The sequence below is a fragment of the Varanus komodoensis genome, unplaced genomic scaffold, assembly GCF_004798865.1.
Source record: "Varanus komodoensis strain SLA01 unplaced genomic scaffold, ASM479886v1 scaffold1, whole genome shotgun sequence".
Taxonomy (NCBI): domain Eukaryota; kingdom Metazoa; phylum Chordata; class Lepidosauria; order Squamata; family Varanidae; genus Varanus; species Varanus komodoensis.
The window spans coordinates 123,026,738-123,051,565 of NW_025335268.1; the positions used below are offsets into that span (position 1 = coordinate 123,026,738).

At 46.2% G+C, this 24,828-nt stretch overlaps 1 protein-coding gene across 1 annotated transcript in view; it reads right to left on the reverse strand.

Moving 5' to 3' along the window:
• Window positions 1-24,828, reverse strand: part of LOC123024298 (chemokine-like protein TAFA-5) — a 73,572-nt gene that overhangs the window by 41,395 nt on the left and 7,349 nt on the right. Inside the window, exons 2-3 of the mRNA XM_044431866.1 lie at window positions 22,045-22,197; window positions 20,203-20,330 (exon numbers count right to left, since the gene is read on the reverse strand). Coding sequence (XP_044287801.1) covers window positions 20,203-20,330; window positions 22,045-22,197 — 281 coding nt within the window. The remainder of the gene's footprint in view (window positions 1-20,202; window positions 20,331-22,044; window positions 22,198-24,828) is intronic.

Here is a 24,828-nt window from a genome sequence, read left to right on the forward strand (position 1 = left end):
CGGGGGGGGGGGCGGCGGGGAGCACATTTACTTCATTTTGACTTGGTAACCCCCCCACCCCACCCCTGAGCCAAAACTCTTTGGGCAGTTTACCTTAAATCCTGCAACCCTTACATCATCATCATCATCAGCAGCAGCAGCAGCAGCATCTATTAGTATTACTATTATTATGTTATAGCTATATCCCCCCTTTTTCCCCTTGCAAGGAACCCAAGACAGCTTACTAGGTTCTCCTCTCCATTTCATCCTTGCAACAACAACCCTGTGAGGCTGGAAGGCTGTGACTGGCCCAAAGTGGGCTTCATGGCTGAGTGGGTCTCGAACCCCCATTTCCTGATGCCCTGGCCAGTGCTCTTAACTGCCGTCCCACACCAGCTCTCATAATGGTGCCATCTTAGAAATGCCATAGTGCTTGTAATAAACCATGTACTTACATATAACATATAAACCGGCAACATGCACGTGACACTAGCAATCAGCCTCATATGCTGCCAGATGCCTGAGAGAAGGGGAAGATCTAAACTTGGCGTTGAAAATGCCGGAGCCAGGCAGGCCTCACGAGGGATATGATTCCATACCTGGGAGGCCACCACCGAGAAGGCTGTTTCTGCTGTTGCCGCCTTCCAAGGCTCTGACACCCAGAGGAGGGCTTTAGGTGCTGAACATGCAGGTTGCGAGTAGGTTCCTTGTGGGAGCTGAGTGGGTCTGACCAGACCAGTGGAGACCAAAGAGGAAGATCATGGTGGTGGCAATACGGATGAGCGTTTGGAAGGCACTAGAACCTTAACCGTAAAGGTCAGCAGATCATGTGCATGGCGGAAGGGCTGCTGCTTCCTCTCCCCCCAATGCCCTTGGCACTGACAGGTGGTACCAGGGAAAAGGGCGATCCCAGGTGGAGCTCAAGTCAGGCACAAGGCTAGGATGCCTGGCTGTTGGTTTTGCTCTGTCTGGAGCAGTCAAGGAGAAAAAAAACTTGCACAACAGTGTTATTCTTGTAGAAGTGCACGTTGTTGAAATATATTCGTTCACTGACCCCATGACTGACCCCATGCACACGATTTTCTAGTGTTTACGGCAATATGACATCTGTGAGAAATCTTTTCATGGTGCATCAAACTTGGATAGGCAATACGAGGTACGATAAGAGTGGCTTAGGTTATAGGGCTACTGTAAAGGTGACTGAACTGTGAAAGGTTCTGCACTTCTTAAATACAGTAAGTAAATTCTAAATTATTTCAAATGTATGCTATTCTCTTTAATATTCCTTACAGATGCCCCCGCGCTAATCACTCTGGAGGTGAACAGGGCAACCAACAAACAAGCAAGCTGCATATTCGAGGGAACCCCGCAGCAGGCAGAAGTACATTGCCTCAAAACAAAAGCGAACTCTGACTTCCCAGGGAGTGCAAACTTTCCCAGAAAAGGAGGCAAAGAGGACTGCATGGGTGCTGCTCTCATCCTGATGAGGAATTGGGCTGTATGAGCGCAGACTCAGTTTGCTGCACTCCGTTATCCCTGCTCTGCACCAAGGACGAGACATCTGCTGCAGCCCCGCCCCACCAACCAGAACTAGTGGCTGCCATCAGCTCTGGCCCCTCCAAGCATCAGAGGAGGAAGAGGAGGAGAGAGATGGCGCTCTTAAGCTGCTCAGGCTGTGTCAGTGGATGGGAGTCCTGGCCATGCCTGGCCAGTGGGCTAGCAAGCAGAAACACGTCTCTTCTAGCAAGTAGAGCAGTAGGAGCGTATGGGGCAGCTTGGCTTTAGTAACACGTTTTGGCTATTTCCCAGCAGGCAGAGCAGAGCAAATCTTGGAAGGCAGTGGGGGAGGCTGTTCCCTGGGTCTGGAGACCCACCGCAACATCCCATGTGGGCCCTGCCTGTAGCATTTATCGGCAAAGCTTCCTTCAGTCATCGACCTGACTGGGTGGTCTTGCACTGGTCAATCTCTCTCAGCCCATCCTACCTCATGAGGTTCTTCTGAAGATAAAATGGGGACAAGACTTTGAAGCGTGTGCACTGGTCCTTGGAGGAAGGATGGGATAAAATTGTCATATGTCATTTACAAACAAAAGCACCCCCTTCCTTTAGATGAAATCTGTTTGCAGAAACATGTCTAAGCCTTTGAGCGTGCAAAAATAACTTACACTGCAGGGAAGAGAAATAAACCATCTAGACCATGTGATTACTTGCTCTTAGATTTGGAATACATCTTTAGTTGTGGTTTCCTTACTGCTCATCATTCCTTGAGGCAGCCCATAAGCTCCCCACCCACTCCAAATGCAAGCAGCACAAGGGGGAATCTCCTTGTTACGTCTGAGCAGAGATCGGAGACAACATGGGGATTCTTCTCCCCAGGACTGGAGCTTGGGGAGGGCTGGCAAAGTGGTCCAGAGACCAGACTGGGCAACCACAGGCCAGGTCGGGCTAAATCAGGCGTGCAGGCCAGAGGTTGCCATCTGCTGTCATGGGGTTTACCAGCCACATCTGCTGAACACCCGGTGTAAAGGCCTTGCCCAGGAAGCATGGCTCCCTTCCATGTGATGGACTGCTGCTGTGGCATTGCTCGCGTCCAACTGCACTGCGTGTGGCATTGTTGTCCTGTCAATCCTGCCACCAAGAAGCCGACAGCTGAGCGACTGGGCAGGCTGACATGGGGAGGCATTAAGTACGTTGCCAGCAAATAGCTGGCATTGGCAAGGAGTGACAGATCCACATTCCCCATCAGCCTGTGCCCAGAAGACCGGCTATGCCAAAGCACAGTAGCAGCAGTGCCAACAAGACCAGAGGTAGGACAAGCAAACTGGAACTTTTCCAACAATCAGGGGCAACAGAGACTGTGTGTTGCAGAGCTGAAGTCTCCAGATGCTAAGGAAGCATCTTCAGCATCTTAGTAAGGAATTAACTGCTTCAGCACTGCAAGAGATGAGGGATCCCACCACAGAGTGACAGAAAAAGTGAAAAAGGCAAGCCCAAAAGAAATGCTTCATGTATAAAGTCATGTATTGACTTCTCCCCACCCACCAAAAATCAAACTTCTAACCATCGTTGACTGTCCAGCAATGGAACGGAAACAGCTTGCAGGACACATTTCTGCAAGCTCCCCAGACCTGCTTTGGATGTTTTGAGGGGCTTTCCAGAGAGGATCTGAACCTGTGTGAGGGGCCTACAGGTAGAAGTGCAAGGAGAAGTCCCACCTGTGTGATCTTGGGTTTAACCTCTTTCCCTTTCACATGGACAGACTTGCCTTTATTTGGCCGAGCGCCTCTCCTGAGATCCTGTCTATACTCGAGCAAGGGCTGCCTACCCCAACCTAGTTGCTTCCAGATATGCCAGACATGTCTAGCACACCTGGAGAACACTGGGTTAGGGAAGGCGGCCCTACAGACAGGTTTGCAAAAGAGCTATTCTATTTGACGTAGATCCTCTGAGAATGAATGTTCATGTCAAACTCGAAGCATGCTGCTGGATTCTTTCATGAAAATCATTTTTTTGGGGACATAGGGTTGTGCCTGTTGTTGGTCAACTTAAGTGATAGTTTGTTTCAAGAACTGCAGACATTGACAATGGTTTCACCTTCCTGGTTTCACTGTGCAATTTATACATTCACTTTATTGGATCCTTCACCTGTCGCTCCCTCTGCAGAGTATGTTTTGGATTTAAATTCTGTCCCCTTTTGTCACTAACCCACAGAAAAAAGTCATGCTAGAACTACAGTTACACAAATTTGAATTTTTCAAAACCTGACATCAAGGCTGGTTGGGTGACAGGCTCCCTGGCTTGGCAGATGATCACAGAATTTTTATCCATCCACTTACTGTGCATTTATCTGGAAGGAAATAAAGTACAACTTTATTCTGAGATGCTGGATAATTGATTGAATGTCAGCAGTTGGTCTCACATTTTGAGTTTTGCCCCAGAAGAGCCCTGTGACTGCTAGATATCTTTTCTGCAGAAAATGGAAACTTCTGTTCTTAACCATCATATATTTTATGGCTATGTAAAGGCTTCTTGGCTAGGATCTCATGTGTCCAGAGTGCAAGCAGCATCTCTGTGCAGCTTAAATGGATTCTTTAAGAGGGCCTTACAAAGAACGTCTTCAAATCCTGCTACAATAATGAGAGAGACTGCTCTATGTGGAACTCCAATCAATGCTAATTAGGCTGAGACATGAATTAGTGCCTTGGAGACTTGGTCTCTCTGCATACTCTGATTGCATGGAGGTGAGAGAAGTAGAATAGGCAAGCATTTTAACTATTGCTGGCTTGATGCATACATATGCACTTCCTTGGATGTTTGCCCAGATTAAGAAAAAAGTGTGGTTGTTTTCACTTGTATCACTGATAGAGGAAGGCTGCTTGTAACCTTGTTATTGAGCTGCTTTCTCCAATCCATGAGATGTTAAAGTTTTCTGGTATTTATGCAAGACCTTTCTTTGAACAAAGTATCATCTACTATAACTTGAGGGAGCAGTGAGCATTGTATTTTGCACAGCAGGTAAGGAGAGGAAGATCTTGAGCCTGGAGCATAGAGAATAAGACACAGAACTCCAACTGAGCTTTGCCACATCATCATGGGTGACCAGTGCGCAGATTGCAGGATACCTCCATAAATGTTAGATGTTTCAAAGAGTTTGCAGGAGGGTTGATGACTTGGGTAGTCCCCTTCAGTTTAACTGCTCTCTGAAGTATTAAATGCATTGATGTGTGCGTGCAGGTCTGTATTTGGAAACTAGAAGTGAAACAACTAGTGCTGAGTAACAATAGGACAATACCTTTATTAAGTCTCAGTTGTGTTGTTTTATTTAGTTAGCAAAGATGTATTGTCCTACTGTTGGTTTTGGACATGTTTCATTTACTTAGACCACCACGGCTGCTGGAAACATGTTTCAGTTATTGCAGAGCTGAAAACAAGGCTTTTGATTTTGAATGTAGAGTACGTGGCTGTCAAGGACGGCCAGCGTCTACTTTGGCACGCATTGACTGAGGGAGAAGTTCATTCATAAACTCCAGAACAACCAGTATTGAATAATCAAAGTTGCTGTTCTGCACCATGGCAAGCCATATTGACACACTGACAATACTAGTGTTAGAAATTAGATTGGAATGAACCTTGACAATCTGTCTTTGTAAACAGTGAATGTGAGGATGTCTCCATGAAGTCATATAAATATAAGTGAATACCAAAGGTAATACTAAGTTTATAAATATTGTCTTTACTGGCTGAACATCACACTATCTATTCCAGTACAAGCTGAAATTAATCCCATTCATGTCATTTGCACCAGAACCTTTGTCCAATCTCTACAAGTGGTCCACATTTGTATATTTTGTGCTATATATTAATGTTGTGCATATTTGGCATTATAAACAGCCAAACCTACTCCTCAGAATCCCTGGATTGACTGCAAAATCCCTGCATATAGACAGAGAGCACAAATCCATCTTCACAGAGACAAACAAGCAAGAAGAGAAATGTTTAAGCAGTGTTACAGCCTGATGGATCCTGGTGCAAAGGAAAGTTTCTATTATGACTTTTTTCCTAATAAGCTAATCATGGATTCTTTACAAAGACTGTAAACAACATTATGCTTCTATTTTTTTGCCTGGCAAATAAAGAATCCTTTGTCTGCTTTCTAGGGTACTCAGAGGTGGAAGGCGGAATACTTTGCAAGCAGGAGCAAAGAGGAAGTGCTGGAATAGCCATCCCAACCTAGGTGTTTCTAGATGCTGAAATCCAAAATAATTGTAGGGAGCTTCATTGGGGGAGGCTACACTAGGGAAGGAAATCACCAGAAGCATGCCATGTGTGAATCCTTCTGATTCTGAGCACTCCATCCCCAAGTGCATCTGGGAAGTGGGTTACCTCCCTCCATCCTCCAAATTTTGCGAATGCCTGTGTGACAGAGCATCCAAGCATTCTCATCCTTTGTAGACATAAAAGGAGACATTCCCCCTTCAGCATCCCTCTACATCAGCCTTCCCCATCTGGTGACCTTGGAGGCGTTCGGACCACAGCTCTCAGAATTCCCATCCAGCAGGTCTATTGACTGGGAATGCTGGGTGTTGCAGTGCAAATGTGTCTGGAAGGAACAAGGCTGGGGAAGGCTGCTCTACATAGAGTGGCTTCCTGAAGGGAAGGGCTTCTTGGATCTCCTGTGATTCAGAATCCTGGGAAATCAGTGTTCTCAATCCTGTGGAAAGCCTCCATAGGGACAGAAGGTTCGCCTCTTCAGAAAGTCATCCTCGGAGTCCAAGGCCATGAATGCAATGATGGTGACGAGCACTTCGCTAGCACTCGCCCCCTCCTCTCCTATTTACTGTACCCAAACTGAGAACACAGGATCAGGGCTACAGTAATTACCAGGGGCGGGTGGTGGTGGTCCCGTGCTTAGCATCCAAACAAGAGCAGTCTGTTGCCTGTGTTTTATATCCAAATCCCTCCTTAGATGCTTCTAATCAATCCCTATAGGAATGCGTCTAGAGTATAACATTGCTGCATTCCATGTCATGTTTGTGTCTGTGTTCAAGAACAAATGGTTGCACGTTTCCTATACATATGGGAGTCCTCTTCCAGAAACCACATTCTCTACTTGTATAGTTGTTCTTGATAAATATGGAAAATTCACAACTACACCCATACATCTCCCACTATATGGATGTTATGTGTGGTTGTTATCACTGAGCATACATAAAACATGCTACTGTAAAAATAGGAAGGGGCAGGGCCCTCCTTTTTAACTAATAAAGTTAGAATTTTATTTCCTTACATTTTTTGACATCACAAATTTTGGAAATTTATTACAGTGAAAAAGGCCCTTGAAATAAAAGAGTCCAACTCACAATGAAACAAAAACGAGATGCTGGGATGAGATCGGACTCCAAGACCTTTTACATTTAGGGGCTAACCTTTCTAGAGCATTAATTCTCAAATCATTGGTCAGTGGATCATGGGAGGCTTTTAATGTTTTGTTTCTTTTATCATGCTCCCAGTGATGGGGACAACACAACACAAGAAGTTAAAGAAGTTTCATTCCTTGGTCAGGGGAAGAAGCTGAAATTAACAGGGCAGATTGTAGACAAAAACAAAAAACCATCAAAAGTGTCTCCTTGAATGCATAGCGGAGCATCATTATTATCATCCTGGATTCCGCTCTTCTTGATACCTGCAAGCCAGGAAGGAATAGGACCAATCCCCAGGCTGGTTGCTGCTTGTCAAAATGGCAGGTTAGGGTAGAATGGGATTGGTGTAGATGGCACAGTCCAGACTAGCAATTAGCACCCAAGATTCTGTTTTAATCAGTACCTTCTGTTTGTGGTTTCTTCTCTTCTACTTCCAGGTCAGCACTACAGCTCTAAATCATAATGTGGGAGAAACTGCTACCTCAGTGTAGCTTTAGTTCCTACATAACAAAGCTTGAAGGGATAACCATTTCAGTTCAAGGTGCAATTTCAAAGATGCATCCATCTCACAGGTTTTCCACTGTGCCCTGCAAAAACAACCACTTCAGAAATTTACAAGGCAGTCTAAGCTGACAGGTTTGGACCGAGGGGCAAATTGGATGGGCATTTATGTTACTAAAGCCAGATGTGAAGACTCAGTCCCAAGAAGAGCTTCTTGAGTTAGAATACACTGATGATGGCATGTAACTAATCGTATTAAATCAATTCTGCTCAGATTCTGAGCTTGCCCCTGATTACTGGTGAATGAGGATTATTCCATCAAATTGGGCAGGTGCTCTGAATAAATTGACATAAATAAGAAGTTGTAAACACAAATGGAAGAGAAGCTAGTTAAATACAGGTTTTGTCCAAGTTATTCATCCTGCCATATCACAAGGATCTTTTACTGGAGGGAGTTCCAAGCCTTTGATGCAGTTTTTCTTTGTATACAGAGCAGACGACGGGCCTGGAGAGGCAGCAATGATGTGTTCCTTTATTATCTTCTCGCCTCCTTTGGACTGGGGGGGAGGAGATGAGTGAAAGGAAGAGGCACAGGAAAAAGAACATTTTCTTAACAGCAACTGGAGAACATCCCAGACTCTTAGCAACTGCCTCAGTCTGTCACAACCATATGTCTCGGGGAGGCAGTCATCCCGCAAATCTAAGAGGCCTGTCGAAATCTTGGGTACCGAGTGGCAAATCTTCCACTGTCATGGGGTGGTGGGGGAATCTACAGAGAACTCTATTTCAGATTAAAAACCTACAAAGTAAGCCAGAAATAGATATATTTGCTTTGGGGAGAAAAAGGAAAGGAAACCTCACTCGTATAAGCCCAATATGCTGTTCCAGTGATCTTTGCGCCTCATGTACGGGCAGTAAGAGGGGCTGCAGAGAGGTCGGGCCCTGATTCATGGGGGCAACTGTGTACTGAAAAAGTAGCTTGCCCCTTTCCCCCATGATGAGGTGACCCCCGAACTGTGGCATCCATGCACAGGAAGTCCAGAAGCTGCTCTTCCAGGCAGGTGCACGACTGCTGTCAGGAGACCTGGGGGAAGAAACCATAAAGAGAATCGATGAGACTAAGCACAGGAAAGGGGTCAGACTACCTCCATAGGGTTTGCACTGGCTGGCAGCAGCTTGGCAGGGTTTCAGGCAAGGGTCTGACAGAACAGGACACTTATGTAGGCATCTCCTGAACAGAGCAGTGAGGTAAAGAAGAGGGACTCTCAGTGAAGTACCTGAGAACCTGCCCCATCTCCTGTTCCCCCATTACAAAAGGATCTGCATGGCAAGAACTGCAACACTGAGAAGGAACTATGGCACCCACAGAAAAATCTGGGGCCTTAAGAATGCTTTTCAAATGGAAAGGGATTTTTTTTAATCACACTAACTTATGAAGGCACCGGGTTGGATCCAGACTTGGTTATACTTAGAGAACACACTGAAATCCATGGGAGATCAGTTAGTCAGGACTAACATAAGCCTCACCGATTTCAGTGGAATGTTGTTAAACTTGACCAGGACGGGATTCAACTCTGCTGATTTTCAACACTTCCAGAGAAGCAGTCCATACCCTGAGCCCAGGGTAGCAGTTTCTCTGAGCTCATGCATTGGTTTGGTAGGGGAGGAATCATCCTGCCAATAAGGGAGGCGCAGAAGAGGAGCTGCTGTTGTCTAAAGGAATGACAATGGCACTAAATCTCCACTGCAAGCAGCAGCTCTTCAGTGGATCCTGCTTGGCTCCCGCTACTGTCGTTCTCTGCTGTTTCGGAAAGTGCTCTTAGGAACCACAGGAAGCTGACCATTATGCGGAACAAGTCCGCCCGAAGGCTGGCCCTTCCCACCATGCCTCCACACACACACACACACAGCATCTCTCCATGTCCATGGTGGATGTTTTGCAAACCATTCAGCCTCACAAGGGCCTAACACAGATATCACTTCTGAGAGGTAGCTGGCAGCTATGTCTGCCTTTCATGTTTACTCTGGAGGAGACCTCCCCATCTAAATTCAGGGCCTTGTATGGAGAGTGCGGAACCATCCAGCCCCTGATAGCAGCTCAGTTCAGAGCATGCCTAAGGCATCTGGAATTTCCAGTGCAACCTCTGGATCTTTCATGCTTTATGGGTCACTATTCTGAAATAGAAATTGCTGGCATGGGGAGGAAAGGACTGATTCACATGAGCTTCTTGGAGCTCTCTCTGGTCTTCGAAGGGGAAGAATGATACCCCCTAGTGCACAGTTGTTGTTGTTGTTGTTGTTATTATTATTATTATTATAACATTTCTATGCCAGGGTGATTTACAGGGAGAGGATATCAAAATCCACAATGTAAATGTAATTCTGAATGTAAATCCCACATGTCACATGTCCAGTGATGTCTCATCCCCCCCTCCACTCTCGCCCAGTTCACCACTGATGCACCAAGTCTGGTAGGGCATCTTCAGATGTAAGGCATGTGAGTATAGCTGTGTGACACCAATTTAAAGAATCATCCCCTTTATACACCTCTGGGATTTAGTTTCTTAACATCCCTGTGTATACAGCAGAGGTGGGCACTCCAGATGTTCTTGAATTACAGTCCCGGACATGCTTCACCTGTGCTGACTAGGGCTGAAGTGACTTGCAGTCTAACAACAGCTGGAGGGCTAGATGTTCCTCAGACCTGATACACAGGATGAAAGGTGGGGGATGCAAGAATGTTCACTCCTTCGACCTGCCTGTAATCTATTTGCAGTTATCCTATTAAGTCCTACCAATATGCTCAATGCTGGCAGGTGATGGATCGTAACAGCTTTAAGTACATTCGTTCCGGATCTTATTTCCTAATCTCCCTCTCAGCATTTTCCTTTGGGTTAGAAGAATCTGGGAGCTTTGGAAGGGGAGGGAGTGTACTCCCTCCACATAGGGTGAATAAAGGAAAAAAGAATCCACTTATTCAAAAATTTTGCAGAGTTCAGTACAAAACTGATTAATGTTTTTGGTATAGGAATTAGCACTTCTATATATACTGTCACAACAGAAACCTCAATTCCCCTTTGTTGGATGCTTCCAGTTTGACTTGAAAATGTTGACATCCTTCCCTGTTTAATGCTACTGAATTTTTCAAGTAATCATGTGCTAGTTTTTAGAGCATTTTGACTAATGCAAGTGATGGAGTCCAAGCTCTGTACAACTCTTATAGTAGGGGTTATGGGAATTCACTGCTGGCACCTCAAAACTGTGGCAAGAGGCCATAGCCAAGTGGGTCAGAGTTAATAGTGGAAGTCTTTCTTTGCAGGGCTCTGTCTCCTTTGTACATAAATGATTCAGCAGCAAAAATGTGCAAACTCCACATTGTCAACCAGTTTGTATGAATATTTAATAATGCAAAATAGAGCTGGGGCAATCGGACAGGATTTGCCAAATCTGCGATCATGTTTGATAAATATGGATGAGTCTCTTCTCTCCCTCTCTCCACCATTTCCTGTCCCCAAAGCCCGAGGTGGATTTATCCTCCCTTAACAGTCGAACAATTACATGCAAAGGAGTCTCAATACATAGAAGAGACAGTGATGCCGGGAAGAAAAGATTTAGATTTTTTAGGCACTGGAGAACTTTTCTGGGGCTGACCAAGCCTGTGCAAAAGATGCAGGCTCCACCGGAACTGCAATGGAACCAGACTGCTAATATTTTCACATCAAAACATTTACAGAGCAGCTTTCAAGCTGATTTCTGGGAGAAAGCTGATAGCAGCTGGGGAGCATCCAGTCCGAGATGTGACTCTACTCTTAAGGATGGCAGTGTCCATGTTGCAAGTGATGAAAACGGGGACAGGGGAGTTCCTGGCAATGAGCAAACAGATATCAAATGACAGCCATTTGATGAGACCAGAGAGTTATAGAATAAATTTCCCATGAAAAGGACAGTTGGAAAAGGACAAAATGTATAGATATTTTGCACTGGTGTTTTCATGAGACTGCACTACAAGCTACCAGAACAAGACGGGGAATTGTATTGCTTGCTGCTAAAAGAGAACACAGAAATAGTAGACATTTCAGAAACCAGGAGGGGCAAAGCAAATCAGTGAGACAAAGTTATCCTTGGTTATGGAAAGGTGAGGGAGGGCTGCCTTGGGAATGATGTCGTTCTATATGATAAACAAACCATTCATCCCAAAAGCACAGAAATCATAATGGATGGGAATGGGTGGTTTGCATTTAATGTTATACATGGGTGGATGGAAATATTGCTTTGCATCCAGTGTTACATTAGAGGGGAAAAGAACAAGAAGTGGAATTATTGCAGTTGTGCAACCACCAGTGAAATACTTGGCTGGTGCAAGCAACACCTACCCTAATGAACTTGCACTAAGCCTTGTGTAGTAACTAGTGTGAATATATGCCAAAGGGATGTGAAACAACGGTGTGGTGCTGTATGCTTGCTTTTAATTACTTGTATGATGCCCTGTCCCACAGCTAGTGGAATGGCTTGTGCAGAAGGCCTTTAAAAACAGAAAAAGAAACAACCAAAGAAGGGGGAGTGGAAGCAGGAATCAATGGGAGAAATAGCAGTTGAGCACATTTTGGCTTAGCTTCAATAGGTTATTGGTTATTCCAAAGGCTGACTGGAGATGGGGCTTCAAGGTAATAAGGAACATGCTCTTAGGGAGCTCCTCTTTAAAAAACTGAAAACATATAACTAAAGCCTAGCCTGCTTAATGGAAATTTAGAAGGCAGCCTGTAGGACACAATTTCAAAGAGAGATCCCAGTAGGGGAGAGCTGAGGATTCCAGGCCTGTCACCCTGATATCTGTCCCGAGCATTTTGAGAAAAGCATAATCAAAACTAGAATTCCTGCACAGAAGGACAAGCCTTGCTGAGGGAGCAGCATGGAAGTGTAAAGGAAAGCTGTGCCTTAGCAGTCTTCTTGAGTGTTGCGAAAGTATCAATTAGCACAGACAACGGTCCTGAAAACGTATGAGTGGACTTCCAAAAAGACTTTGACAACGTCCCTGGCTGCTGTCTGCTGCCCAAGGGTCTTGAGTAAACTCGGCAATCATGGAACAAGACAAGCAATCCTCTAATGGATTAATAGCTAGTTAATGAGCAGGAGGCAGATGGTAGGAGTGAACAAACGAACCAGCAAAGAGACCTAGGAGCTGAAAACAAATGCAAGAAGCTGTAGCTAAGGATTATCTGGAAAAGAAGTGCAACCCTGTATGAAAATAATAAACATAGATCAGTAGTGCAACCACATTTGGCCTATAGGACACATTCTAGGTCATCCCATTTGGAAAAGGATATTGTCTTGCTGGGAAAGGTGAATCAACAGGTAATTAACATTATGAATTGATTTGCATACTTTTCCTTTATTTATTTCTAGATGTTAATTTTTAAAAGAACAAGGGGGGTGACAAATCTGTTTGCATTGCATTTTCATGTGAACTTATTGAAATTGTACTTCCAAATCTACACAATAACCAAAACACAGTTATTACATTTAGAGTCACACATTTCTGAATGTGATGATGTAGTCTGCAAATTTTAAAAATGTATACAAAACTGTGTACAATGGCGGGGGGGGGGGGGAATATGCACACAAATGTATTTATTAGGGAAACATGACCCTCAAATGCATCAAATTATGGAAGGCCATTTGCAAATATGTTTGTTTGGGAAATGGTAAACAAAACACTTTATCCTAGTATATACAAAGTGCGTATTAGGAGAAAGGTACACTATGTGATTTTTCATGCAAGCTTTTAAAAAATCTGAGAGCTGATCCAGGAATGGGATGGAGCAAACTTTAATGCTGGGAAAATAAGAAACTGAGCAGAATCAGAACTGGCAGGATTGCCCATCCCTAAGAGCAAGGGAAGACTTGAGACTTATAATAGCATGCATGAGGTGGACAGACAGACAGACAACAGAAAGTGTTTCCACACTCCACGCTTGACTTATGGGTGGCCACTGGCTGAGATGGCTGTAAAAGGAAATCAGAAAAGTCTGCACAAGAGAAGTCCATTGGTCATGTCAGATCAGTGCAATTTCTAGGTTTCGAGGCATCTAGCAACAGGGATTTCAATTTGCTGAGTGCCAGTCCTCATATAGTCAACATGGTGCCATCAATGTACAAGAAAGGACTCCTGGAGACTTGGAGGGAACTACCTGAATCTTTGAATACCAGTTGGTGGCAGTGTTTGCATGTGTGTGAGGAAAGAAAGGGTAGCACTGTTGCCCTTCATGACTCATTTAGGGGTTTCCCGAAAGCATTTGACCAGCCTGTTGCAGACAGAATGCTTGCCTAAATGGACCCCTAGTCTTCCTCAGTAAATCCTTTCTGTCAGCCCCTAACTGAAGTCTCCTGGAGCAGTACAGAAGGACGTGTTCAGCTGCCATATCTGCCAGGATTCAATGTCACACGGCAAGGCCAAGAGACAATCATAGCCTGTGTGCCACCCAACCTTAAAAGGGTTTCCCAATGTCCCTCCCAGCCACAAGTTCCCCAACAGGCAGGAACTCTACTGGTTCACTGCCCTCAATTACTGGATCACCTGGCTGGCAAAAACCGCGCTCATTTAAAACCCACGTGTGCTTAAAATTGCTAGAAATCTATGAAGCCTAAGTGGACATTTCGTGGAAGTTCAAACTTCTAGGTCAGCAGCTAAATCTTAATGAAAGCACCCCTCAAACAAGATTGCCAGGCCTAGAGCATCTAACTTCCCGGGGCAGAACATCATGTTTGCCAGGACATCATGTTTGTCGCACAGCTGCCAGTGAAAAAAGCAGCCTTGCTTGGATTCTCTCTGCCAGAACACTTAGGGTTCATGTCAAGTATTTCCCCATCCCTGCCAGGGTATCAAACGGCATGATATGCAGGAGGGGAATGCAGAACAACTCAGATTGTGATGTCACCACGGCCCCATTCCCCTCCTCCATATCATGGTATTTGGTATGCTGGCAGGGGTGGAGAAATACTCAACAAGAGCCTTTCTTCTGCAGGCAGAAAGAATGGCATTTTGCACCTGCCAAAGCTCTTCCCCCTTTGCAACTCTTAGGCATGGCATGGCATGCCTGACACAGGGCTGCTGCTGAGAACAGTACCCCTCTCTTGATGTTATTTTCCCCAGTGTCATCTCTACTGGCAGCCCTGTGCCAAGCATGATGCTGTTCTGGCCTAAGAACTGCACAGAAGGAACTTCAGCAGGTGCAAAAGGCCAGAGAGGGGGAAACATCTGCACATGTGGAATTTTCTTCAGTACATCTCTGACTGGCGCAGGAGCCTGTCTTGGAAGCTGGTCTAGGCAGCCCGACAAATGCCCAGAGCACCACATGTGCAGGAGGCAAACCGGCTTGGCCTGACAGTGGCCATCTGTGCTCTTCTTTGGGGAGCATCACTCACTCTCCTCTAATTCTTCGAGTCTCTGGCATTCATAGAATATATCCCAGTGCCCTTCCGAAGCTCCAGCCAGCAACCTCCAGCTTCCCATTCATTGTTATTCACTTGCTGCGCCGACTGCAGCACGGACTCCCAGGCCTCACACACCGAGTAGCCTGGCAGCTGCTCCTGGATCAGAGTGATCACTGGCGGGGGGGGGGGGGGGGCGAGTTGCTACAGGAGCTGTTCGGCTTGGACGCCTCCTGAATAAGAAGCGAACCGGCATCTCCTCCCCCTCCTTCTTTTGGTCTTTGGTGTGCTCCGGAGTCCTCCGTTCCCTTCCCACCTCGGCTGGACCACAGCCAAGAAGACTTGTTATAAACCCAGCAGGGAGGAGCCGAGGGAGCGAAGAGGCCCTGGCTGCAGGGCCTCACATGCCAGAGGTCACTTGCAAGCCAGAACTGGAGACATCACCGTTTTTTAACAGGCCAAAGCAATTCCTTGGATCCAGGCTCTGAATGGTGGAAAACAAAAGTCCAGCTCTGCCTGCTGCACAGTGTCAGCAAATGCAGAACTGAGCTACAGCACTAAGCCCGTCTTCCCAAACAACACTCAAAAGGCGGGAGATGAATTGGAACCTGCACTCCTTACATCTTACTAACAGGGCATCCTCAGATGTCCCGTGAGCCCACATGACAGCTACTTAAAAGTTTCCTCTCTCATGGGGAGCATAGAAATGAGGTTATCCATATACTCTGTAGTCAAAGCCACAGCATGATCATCTCTCCCCTTTCCCAGATTTCTGAGCATTTGAGGAAGGGATGTAACTCTGTGTGCCTCCATGTTATTTCCCCCCATTCAACTCTAATTGCCGGCAATGCTTCCAGTTGGACAAAACAAGAGCCATCTCCTGTGAAATGCCCCACAGAGAAACGGCTTGCTCAAAACTAGCTGTGATCTTGAGTAAGAAGCTGGAGAAGGTTTATCTTCAGGCAAGGTACCTTTTCCTCCCAAAGGGCTGCATTTTCTCAGGGGAAATCTGTCAGGGCTCACATGCCAGATATGGGAAGGCCTAAGCCACTCCATGATGTCTGTTTCTTTCTCACACACACTTCCCTTCAACCCAGCCATACAGTCCATCGCTTCCTCTGTTCTTTACTCTGGTGCCTTCCTCCTTTCTACCCTCAACAGCTAGGCTTAAAAAACACCCTTTCCAAATCTTTATATTGATCTAATGTGACATACTGAAAATGGGCCACATCTGCCTTGCCAAATTTTTGCTTTGAGACTAACGTACCCCTGAAGGTGGCTGTAAAGGTAACATGTACTCCTTATCTTGTGCAATTTTATTTTATGCTATAGCTTGAAATTTTGTTCTCTGAACCAACCTTCAGGTATCAGGTGGTATAGAAATGTATCCAATCAATTAAATAAAAATAACAATAGCTTAACCTGGGGCAGTTGTTGCCTTTACAGTCCGCCCCTTCCTGCAACAGCAGCACATGAGAAGGAGGCTGAGGGAGGGAGCAGTGGAGCAGCCCCTTCGAGCACAGATGCTGTCTTCAGCTCAAAGCTTGCCAAGCAGAATGGAGGGAAAATAACTGGCATTTTCCTCCAGGATAAAGAAAGCACCAGAACCTGTCCCAGATGCCACCATCACTGTTTGCACTGAACAAGACAGGCATCTGCAACAACACACAATTATTTGTGCCAGAGCTGCACCACACTCCACCCTGAACTGCCCCCTGCAGAGCCAAGGACACTTAGCCACGCTCTTCTGTTGCAAGGATTGCTTTCAGAAGCAGGCCTTGCAAGCTCTTTCTTCCCAGGTCTTATTATTCCCCCTCTGTGCCACGAAGCTTGTGTAAAGCCCACCCAAATCCACCTCTACCTGTCTGGGTAGCTCAGAGATGTGCTTGCGGTGAACTTCGAGACATAAATTGCCTACTGTGGGTCCCTGCAAGTGAGTTATATTAATAGCTTGCAAAACCTTATGCCTGGCCCATGCGCAAACTCTATTAGCTAGGCTGATTCCCCTCAGGCGGCAGCAGGCAATGCTTTCCTGTGCTTGCAGGATAAACTGGAAGAAATAACTGCATCGCAATTTCGACTAAAGTTCATCACAGGTTTGAGTCTCCTTTATTTCCCAGTAATTCCCCCTGCTCTTTCAACTTTGATGGAGCATGAAGTGACCCTTAAGTGCTTTGGATGCTGGATACACTCTGAGCTTTTCAAAAACATCAGCCTCCAATCCTACCTTTGTGCACATTGTTCTCAACACAAGCACCCTGGACATTAAAATATTGGGCCTGGGAGGTGAGGGAGAAACCAGAGCCCACCTAGGGTTGGGGTTCGCTGTTGCTGACCACTCGCTGTGCCTTCTAATTTGGCGTAGGACATGGAACCTAAGTCTACAATCACATACATCGGGGGTGCACAGACAGACTTTTAGGAGCTGCTTCATGTTTTGCTAGGAGCCTGTGATCCATCAGTCAGATCCATGGTTCAGGCAAGGGGACTTGCACCAAGAATTTGGGAACAAGTTGCCTCTGAACACATGCTCAGTACAGGCATTTGTGATCAGCACCACAGCCAACCTGGCAAGCACTTCCATACAAAATCCCCTCTGGATTTCAGACAAGGTTCTTTCTTCGTGAACTAATTTAAGGGAGATGGGGGGAGAGTTTTTTAGCTTGTGGCATTGTTAGACAATTGGGAGTTGGAAATCTTTGCTCATGAATTGCACGTTGCTCAGGGATCTGCAGAGAGCCTATCTTCCTCCTGGTTACTCTTGCTATGCACGTGTACCTAGGAAGGAATCCTATTGAACTGAATGGGACTTACTTCTGAGCAGAGCCATAAAGGACTGCAGGGTAAAACTCCCTTGTTGGAGTTCGCAGATATCTGCTTCCATCCATGTACAGGCTGTCCTTTCCTGCCCAATAAATTGTTTATATGAAGGCCACAGAGACAAGATTCCTGGGAAGGCATAAGCTGTAGTACCTCCCTCCTTTTTAAAAGGTATTTATTTATTTAAAGATTTATAACCTGACCCAAGCAGAGCCAACAAAACATCTTCCCAGCAGATGGTGCACAGAACTGGTATGTGTTGAAAACATAATCGCTGCACACAGAAGCACATGCTGCTCTGACTTCAAGAAAGGATACCTGGGAATACCATGCCCATCACAGAATTAGAGAGTCGGCAGCTTCAGACAAATGGCTCTTCCTGCTGACACGAAGCCATTTATAAACACAGCCTTGCTGGGGAACTACCACAGGTGATGTGTGAAAGGTTTCACAGTATGGGAACATCCTATGGAAATTCCTCATGCGACATCAGAAATAAGCTACAAGTAGCGGCACATCTTCCCTTTGTCTGCTCTTCAGAATAGCGGGGAGAAAGGCGTGGGAAAGGATGCAACTGCGGGATTACCTTTCAGACGTGATGAGGTAGCAGTGACCACTGCAATACCCCTCTCGCTTTGCCAGTTGTTGCAGGAAATGACTGGCTTCTTTTGATGAAAAGCTAACTAAACTGAAGGGCATCGGTAGCTGAGGCTGCAATTCTCTGTACACTTTCTTAGGAGAAAGTCTCTCTGAAATCTGTGGAAACAGTGTCTGAGGAAACAAGACTCCAAACAGTACTACCCAGATACCATTCCTGCTGGCTACACACACACCCGCATGGCACATGCACACTGAATCTCTCAAACTGGTTTGCTAGGCATATTCTCAAATGCATTTTGCAGAGTTTGGCTAGGAAAGGAGATATTATAGTGGGCGAGGGTGGCCTTCCAGGTCTTTTGGCTCACAAGTCCCAGCATCCTTCATCCCAGCTAGGTCTTATAGGAGTTGTGGGCCAACACATTCAGAAAGCCACAAGTTGCCCACTCCTGCAAAAGAACAACAGTAAGAAAGGTATTTCAGTGAAGATGGACCATATTGCAATAGGAAGGTTGTTGTTTTGCATCACTCAGTCCGAAGCCCAGTCTGATAAGCATCTGGGTTAGGGAAGGTTTCTCCATGAAACACTGGAAGGCCCCAGCCAGTGAGAACCCACAGCTCAGTGGCACTGCACATCCTTGACCTGCAGAAGGCCCCAGGATGGGTCAAATGCCTGTCACCTGCAATTCAAGGGGATCTTAAATACCAGGCCTAAGGCCACCTCCCTCGGAGGCTTGAACAGCTGCTTCCAATCCAAGCAAAGCAGCCTTCCCCCACCTAGTGCCTTCCCTATATGCTGGACTGCAACTCCCATCATTCCCAGTGAATAAGCAGAGCTCTAGTCTTGCACATCTGGAGGGTACCCAGGCAGGGGAAAGTTGGCACAGGCATGACAGGGCTACACAAACCGATGCCCTCACTTGCTTTAAGGCAGCTTCACACGTTCTGAGACTTCGGAACAACATGGGGCTAGATGAACATGTGCGCTGGCTCAAGTGGATCTCAAGTGGATCTCACATAGTTTTACTCAGGCTAACAGCACAGTGGAGGTGTTAGAGGAAGTCCTGGCTGCTATTTCCCCAGTGTTAACAACAGGCTGGCTGTTTATCTGAGGGCCAAGGAAAACTAATTCTACAGCAAGCTGAAGCCTGGGACAGATGTGATTGGAGTAGCCCTTTCCCAGACTCCATTCCCTCTCCCCTCCGCCCAGTTCCTCTTCAAGCTGTCGATGAGCAAAATTCCCAGCATCCCACAACTGCCATCCCATGCCCCTCTCCTCCAAGCATCGTTCACTCCAGTGTCATCTAACAGGTGCAGGAACTGGAACAAAGGTTGTACAGAACAGGTACAGTCCTCTCTTCCAGTCACTGCTCGCCACTTCCCCTCACCTCTGAGCTCAGCAGGCGTTTGCCACATTTGCAACCCTTGCAATGTTTGGAGGCGTAAGATTCTCAGAAAGCTGGACTCGGTCGAGGTTCTGCATTAACAATACATTTGGAGAACTATCTTATGCGGAAAAGAAAAAGAGTTGTAGGACAGAAAAAAAAGTCCTACAACTCCCAACCTTCACTAGGCAGCATGGTAAGCTGGACACTGTAGGATACTTTTCTGTCTAGGCATGCAGAGGATTGTCCTCTTCAGTGCTAAGTTTCATCAGGTGTTTACACGGAATACAAACAGATATTGCATATCGACTTTCCTCGCAGCTGGTGCATCCAAAATTGCTTTAGGGAAAAGACTCGCTATGGCACCGATGGTAAAGTGGGTGATGACCCCAGAAAATCTTTCCTTATTCCCCCAAAAGGAACACCATTTGCCATCCCCCACTGGCCACATTACAGCCTACAGCTCTCCTCCTCCCCTCAACTCAGCACGCTTGTTCCCAAGGAGCAAGTTGTCACTTGGCCCCCTTCCACCTCAGCTTGACTGGCTGAAAGAACCAGGACAGTTTACTTACCGTGACCGTCTTTATTCGTCCCAGTTGCCTAGTGCAGCTCCAGCCTGAACGATTTATTAACAACGTGCAGAGTTCCCCATCATCACAGGGCTCCATCCCGCACCACTGCTTGTTGACAATGATCTGGGCTGCCAGACGCAGCCGTGGACATGAAGGAGGAAGGGAATCGTTGGGGGAGAGAAGCAAAACACACAAAGAGGGGGAGACAAAAATTAGGTGCATATGTAACGAAGAATACTCAAATAAAGCACCAGACACAAAGGAGCCTTCCCAGGCAGGTGCCCTCCAGATGCATTTGACTACAGATTCCATCATTCCCAGCCATGGCTGGGAAGATGGGAGTTGCAGCTGAATACTTCTGTAGGCCTGGCACAAGATCTTTCCAGGTGTTCATTTTATAGAGCAATAGAAGTAAATGGAGCCACAGCTCCATCCCTCCCTTCACTGCTGTTAGAAACCATGATACTAGGCTAAACTTAGTACAGGATGAAGATTGCAATCATATGCATAGTTACATGGAGTAAACCCCATGGAAGAGAGTGGGTTTCTCATATTTACTTCTGAGTAAATATGCACTGGATTGCACTGTAAAAGTATTTCTTTCATCACTGAGAAAATCTGTTCGAAAAGGAAGGGTAAGTGCACCAAGATGCAACGGAAGCAGGGGCCGAGGGGAAGAGTGGAAGTAAAAGCAGAAAGAAGGAAATGAAAAGTGCGTGCATCAAACCTATTCGGCTTTATGCTGTAGTTGCAACACCTCCAAATATCAGATTGCAGCCACCTGCAGGCCCAGAATAGCCTCACGCCACAGATACCAAACATCCACCCACAGCAGAGGACGCATACCCCCCCAACCCACGTAGCAACACAGGTAGCATGTCACTGTTGCGCCAGCTCTGCATAGCAGAGAGCAACACAAGATAACACATGCTGGCACGTCGATGCCCCAGGGAAGCTTCTCACAAGCCTGAAGGCCTCAGAGAACATTCAGTGCATTTTGCATTCAGTTTTTTTTTCTTTCTCTGTGTTTTCCCCCCTTTAAATTCAATGACTCCCCAAATGAGATTGAGCGAAGTAGCTCTGGCTCCACAAAAGTCATGCAGCCAAGAAGCTGAGGGTCAGGTTAGCACAGTGTTCAAATGCCACAGCCTGAGATTGTTTCCCAGCAGTTTTCTTTCTTCATCTAGGAGAGGTGACAGGTATTGCTGGCAATATTTGCCAGGTTTCTCTTAGTGGTGGCAAAGTGGTTCTAACCACTCTGGCTAAGACAAGTGAGGAGCAGACCAGCTCAATAGCTCCTGATTTGCTCTCTTTTGCTTCTGTTTGCTGCAAAATGTTTTGCAACTAGAATTCAGTCACAATAAAACTTCCGTATGTCTTGACTAGGCCCAAGGGCAGGGTGCCAAATCCTTGGAATAAGGACAGTGGCTATATGCTTCACTGCTTGTGTACTGGTCAAGCAGCCCTATTTTTTGCAAACTCTTTGGTTTCCCTTCCCTCATATGGTTCTGCTCTTTCTGTTAAGCTCTGACCTGTTCATTCCTAGACTGCGGAAAACATTAAAAGCTGCTTGGTGAGCTGCCTGCTTTCCTCGGATCATAGATAGCCCAGGAGAAACTCAACTGGTTTGTTGGCCTGACTTGCAAAATACAAATTCTAAAGCTATGTGAGTAACATGTAGCTTCAGAGGGGGGAAATCAGCAATCTCTGCCATTGCGGAGGCTGTGATGTGCATTGGTAGGAACCCCAGGAAACCTCAGCACTCTGCTGAACTTTGAGGCTATTTTGTTCCTTGCTGGGTCCGATCTTTGGCACAAGAGAGAAGGAAACTTGGTCTCTTACCATCTACACAGGCAGGCTTTGCTTTAGTTGTCCCCGCGACTTGGCCCCTTCTACAGGCACACCGTGCCGTCTGCCTGGCAATCATCCTCTTGGGATGGCTCATATCTCTGTCCAGTGCTGTGATTTCACAGGTACCCACTTCCAGTTCTTTTCCTGCAGTAAGACATTGGGACACATGACAGGCTGAATCTCAGCAGAACAGGACGAGTTTGTGGCCTGTTCACCAATACAAGGAGCTAGAAGAGAGGCCTCTTACATTAAAAATGCTGCCTCAGGTGGTGGTGGCCCAGAGGTCCTGCACTAGTAGGGAGAGATGCCCCTGCAGAACCACCAAATATGTTGCCTGCTTTCTGATTTGGTTTCTGGGAGACCAGGACATAGGCAAGCAAGCTCACAAAAGGCATCCTGAAAAACCAAACAAGCTTCACTCATGCATCTTTCATTAAATGATGGCAAAGTAAAATGCATGGGCATGGCACTATAACTTCATTTATTCAATTTATATGCCACCTCACTAGCCATAAGCTCTCTGGATAGCTTACAGAATAAAGCCAACCACTCCCCATAAAATAGTTGGGTGTGCTCCCTATGATAATTTTTGTACTAACAACAACAACAAATAAACCCAACTCTAGAGACCAGCTGGGAGGATAAAAAGGAAGCTGGGTCTATCTATCTATCTATCTATCTATCTATCTATCTATTTATTTATTTATAAAATTTGTATGCCGTCCAATTACTAATGTCTCTGGACGGCTAGCAGCATAAATAAATTGATGACCATTCTGGCTGCAAATTAATAAAATACAATAATTAAATTCAATACTAAAACATATTAAAATATTGATTGAATAAAAAGGTCTTAACCTGGTGCTGAAAAACATATAATGACGGCGCCAGGCAGACCTCTCTGGGGAGCGCATTCCATAGTCGGGGCGCCACCGCAGAGAAGGCCCTCCTCCAGGTACTCTGTCTCCTAACATCTTTCACAGAGGGTTCCCGGAGGAGGGCCTCTGCTGCCGATCTCAGGGGGCAGGAGGGCAAATAGGTCTGGCTGGCTGGCTACCCACCCCTCTGTTGATAGAAGGTTTCAGTATAGTATAATAAGATAGCTAAGTGTGGCAATGTCCAAAGCCATCCGACCCCATTGTCAACCACACACTTAAGCTTTGTGATACGTCACTAACTGGACCCCTTTCTTCTCTACCGCTAGTCCCACGGGGACAGATTGTTGAGGAGCTACTAGTTCCAAACTACTGCATCATATACAACTTCAGGGCTGCACTGGGGGCTGCCCCTCTGCCCCCCACTGCCACACCACCCATTTGCCAACAAAATTCCGGAGGAGCAAAATCACGTTCCTGGAAGGCTTCTGGGAGCCTGCTGAACAAAGGACACTGTCCTGGCATGCCTTGTTTTATTTATTTTTTAAATGACACTCTTTTAGTCATTGCCATGGAACATTTGGTAGCTGGGTGTGTGCCTGCAAAAAAGGCCAGGGGGTCCACATGCAGCCCACATGCTGCCCACCCCAAAATACAATAAGTGCGACATGGCAAACATCTACCTTGTTAATGCCATGCTGATCCAAGGCCCTGCTCGGGGAAGGGCTGGATTCTTTCTGTAAACGTTGTAAAGCACTGGGGTTCTCAGACTAGAGCCTGCAGCCATTCATTTGATGGCCCCACCCCCAGCCACCATAAGCACCCCTCAGTATGACTACCTCACACATGGTGCTTGCAGGTGGAGGTCTCCCAGCACTACCCATCAAAAGTACTTCAACTTGCCCCCTTAACAGGTTCCCTGTGGTAAGAAAGAAGAGAAAATAAGCCCTGGGAAAGGAGCGGAGGCCCTGGATGGAAGGAGGCATCAGCTGGAAGATGCTCCCCCTGCCCAGATACAGTTCTGTGAATGTGGCAGAACGGCTGCATGCTAAAAGGGTTGTCTAGAAGCACCTGCCGATTCACCACTTGTGCAACAGACTTGGAAGACCCTTTCCATGAAACTTGCTTGTCCTCGCCGCTTATCCACCTGGGCCTGTCGAGTGGAGGGCGAACGGGTGTGCACGGATTCTTTGGCTTCCCTCTCCCGCTGCACTCTCGGTCCTGCCATCAGCTGTTATCCAGAGAAAAGCACAGGGAGCTCCCAAGGAAGACTGGATTGATTCCCAGCTGGACAAGGACCGTCCATCCAGCTGGGCTGCTAATCTGCCTCTGCTTATTTCTTCTTTTCCCTGAATTTGCTTTAATTCTTTGCTTTGTCTGGCTGTCCTACTGTGGCATATAAAATATTCTGGATACAGATCCCCCCTTTAAAATAATAATAATATGGTCCCTTTAAATACGTTTATCCATTTCCCTGCTTCCTCTATTAGATGGGTAACAACAGTTTCTCATTTCCTCACATCTTCTCCAATGGCATTCATGTGATGAAACCATACAAAATCACTGGGATTTATACAGACACATGCGGCAGCCTTTTCATATTTATTTGGTCTGTAATATATACATTCAATCTCCAGTGCTCTCTCTCTGCAGGAGAAAGTTATTTGTTATCTGAATAAGTAGATGTGAGAAGCTAAGACGTTTCTATTAGAACTGCATTTGCTGGGTATGATTTACCTCGCTGCCTGCTCTTTTGTAACTTTTCATGCTTGTGGAGACTGGGGACCTGATCCTTTGTGATTGTTCAGTGCCACAGATGCCATGTGCGCATACACTCATCATAACTTAGCTTGACAAATTTGCATGCTGGCATTGGTGTTCTCTAGCATCACTAGAGATG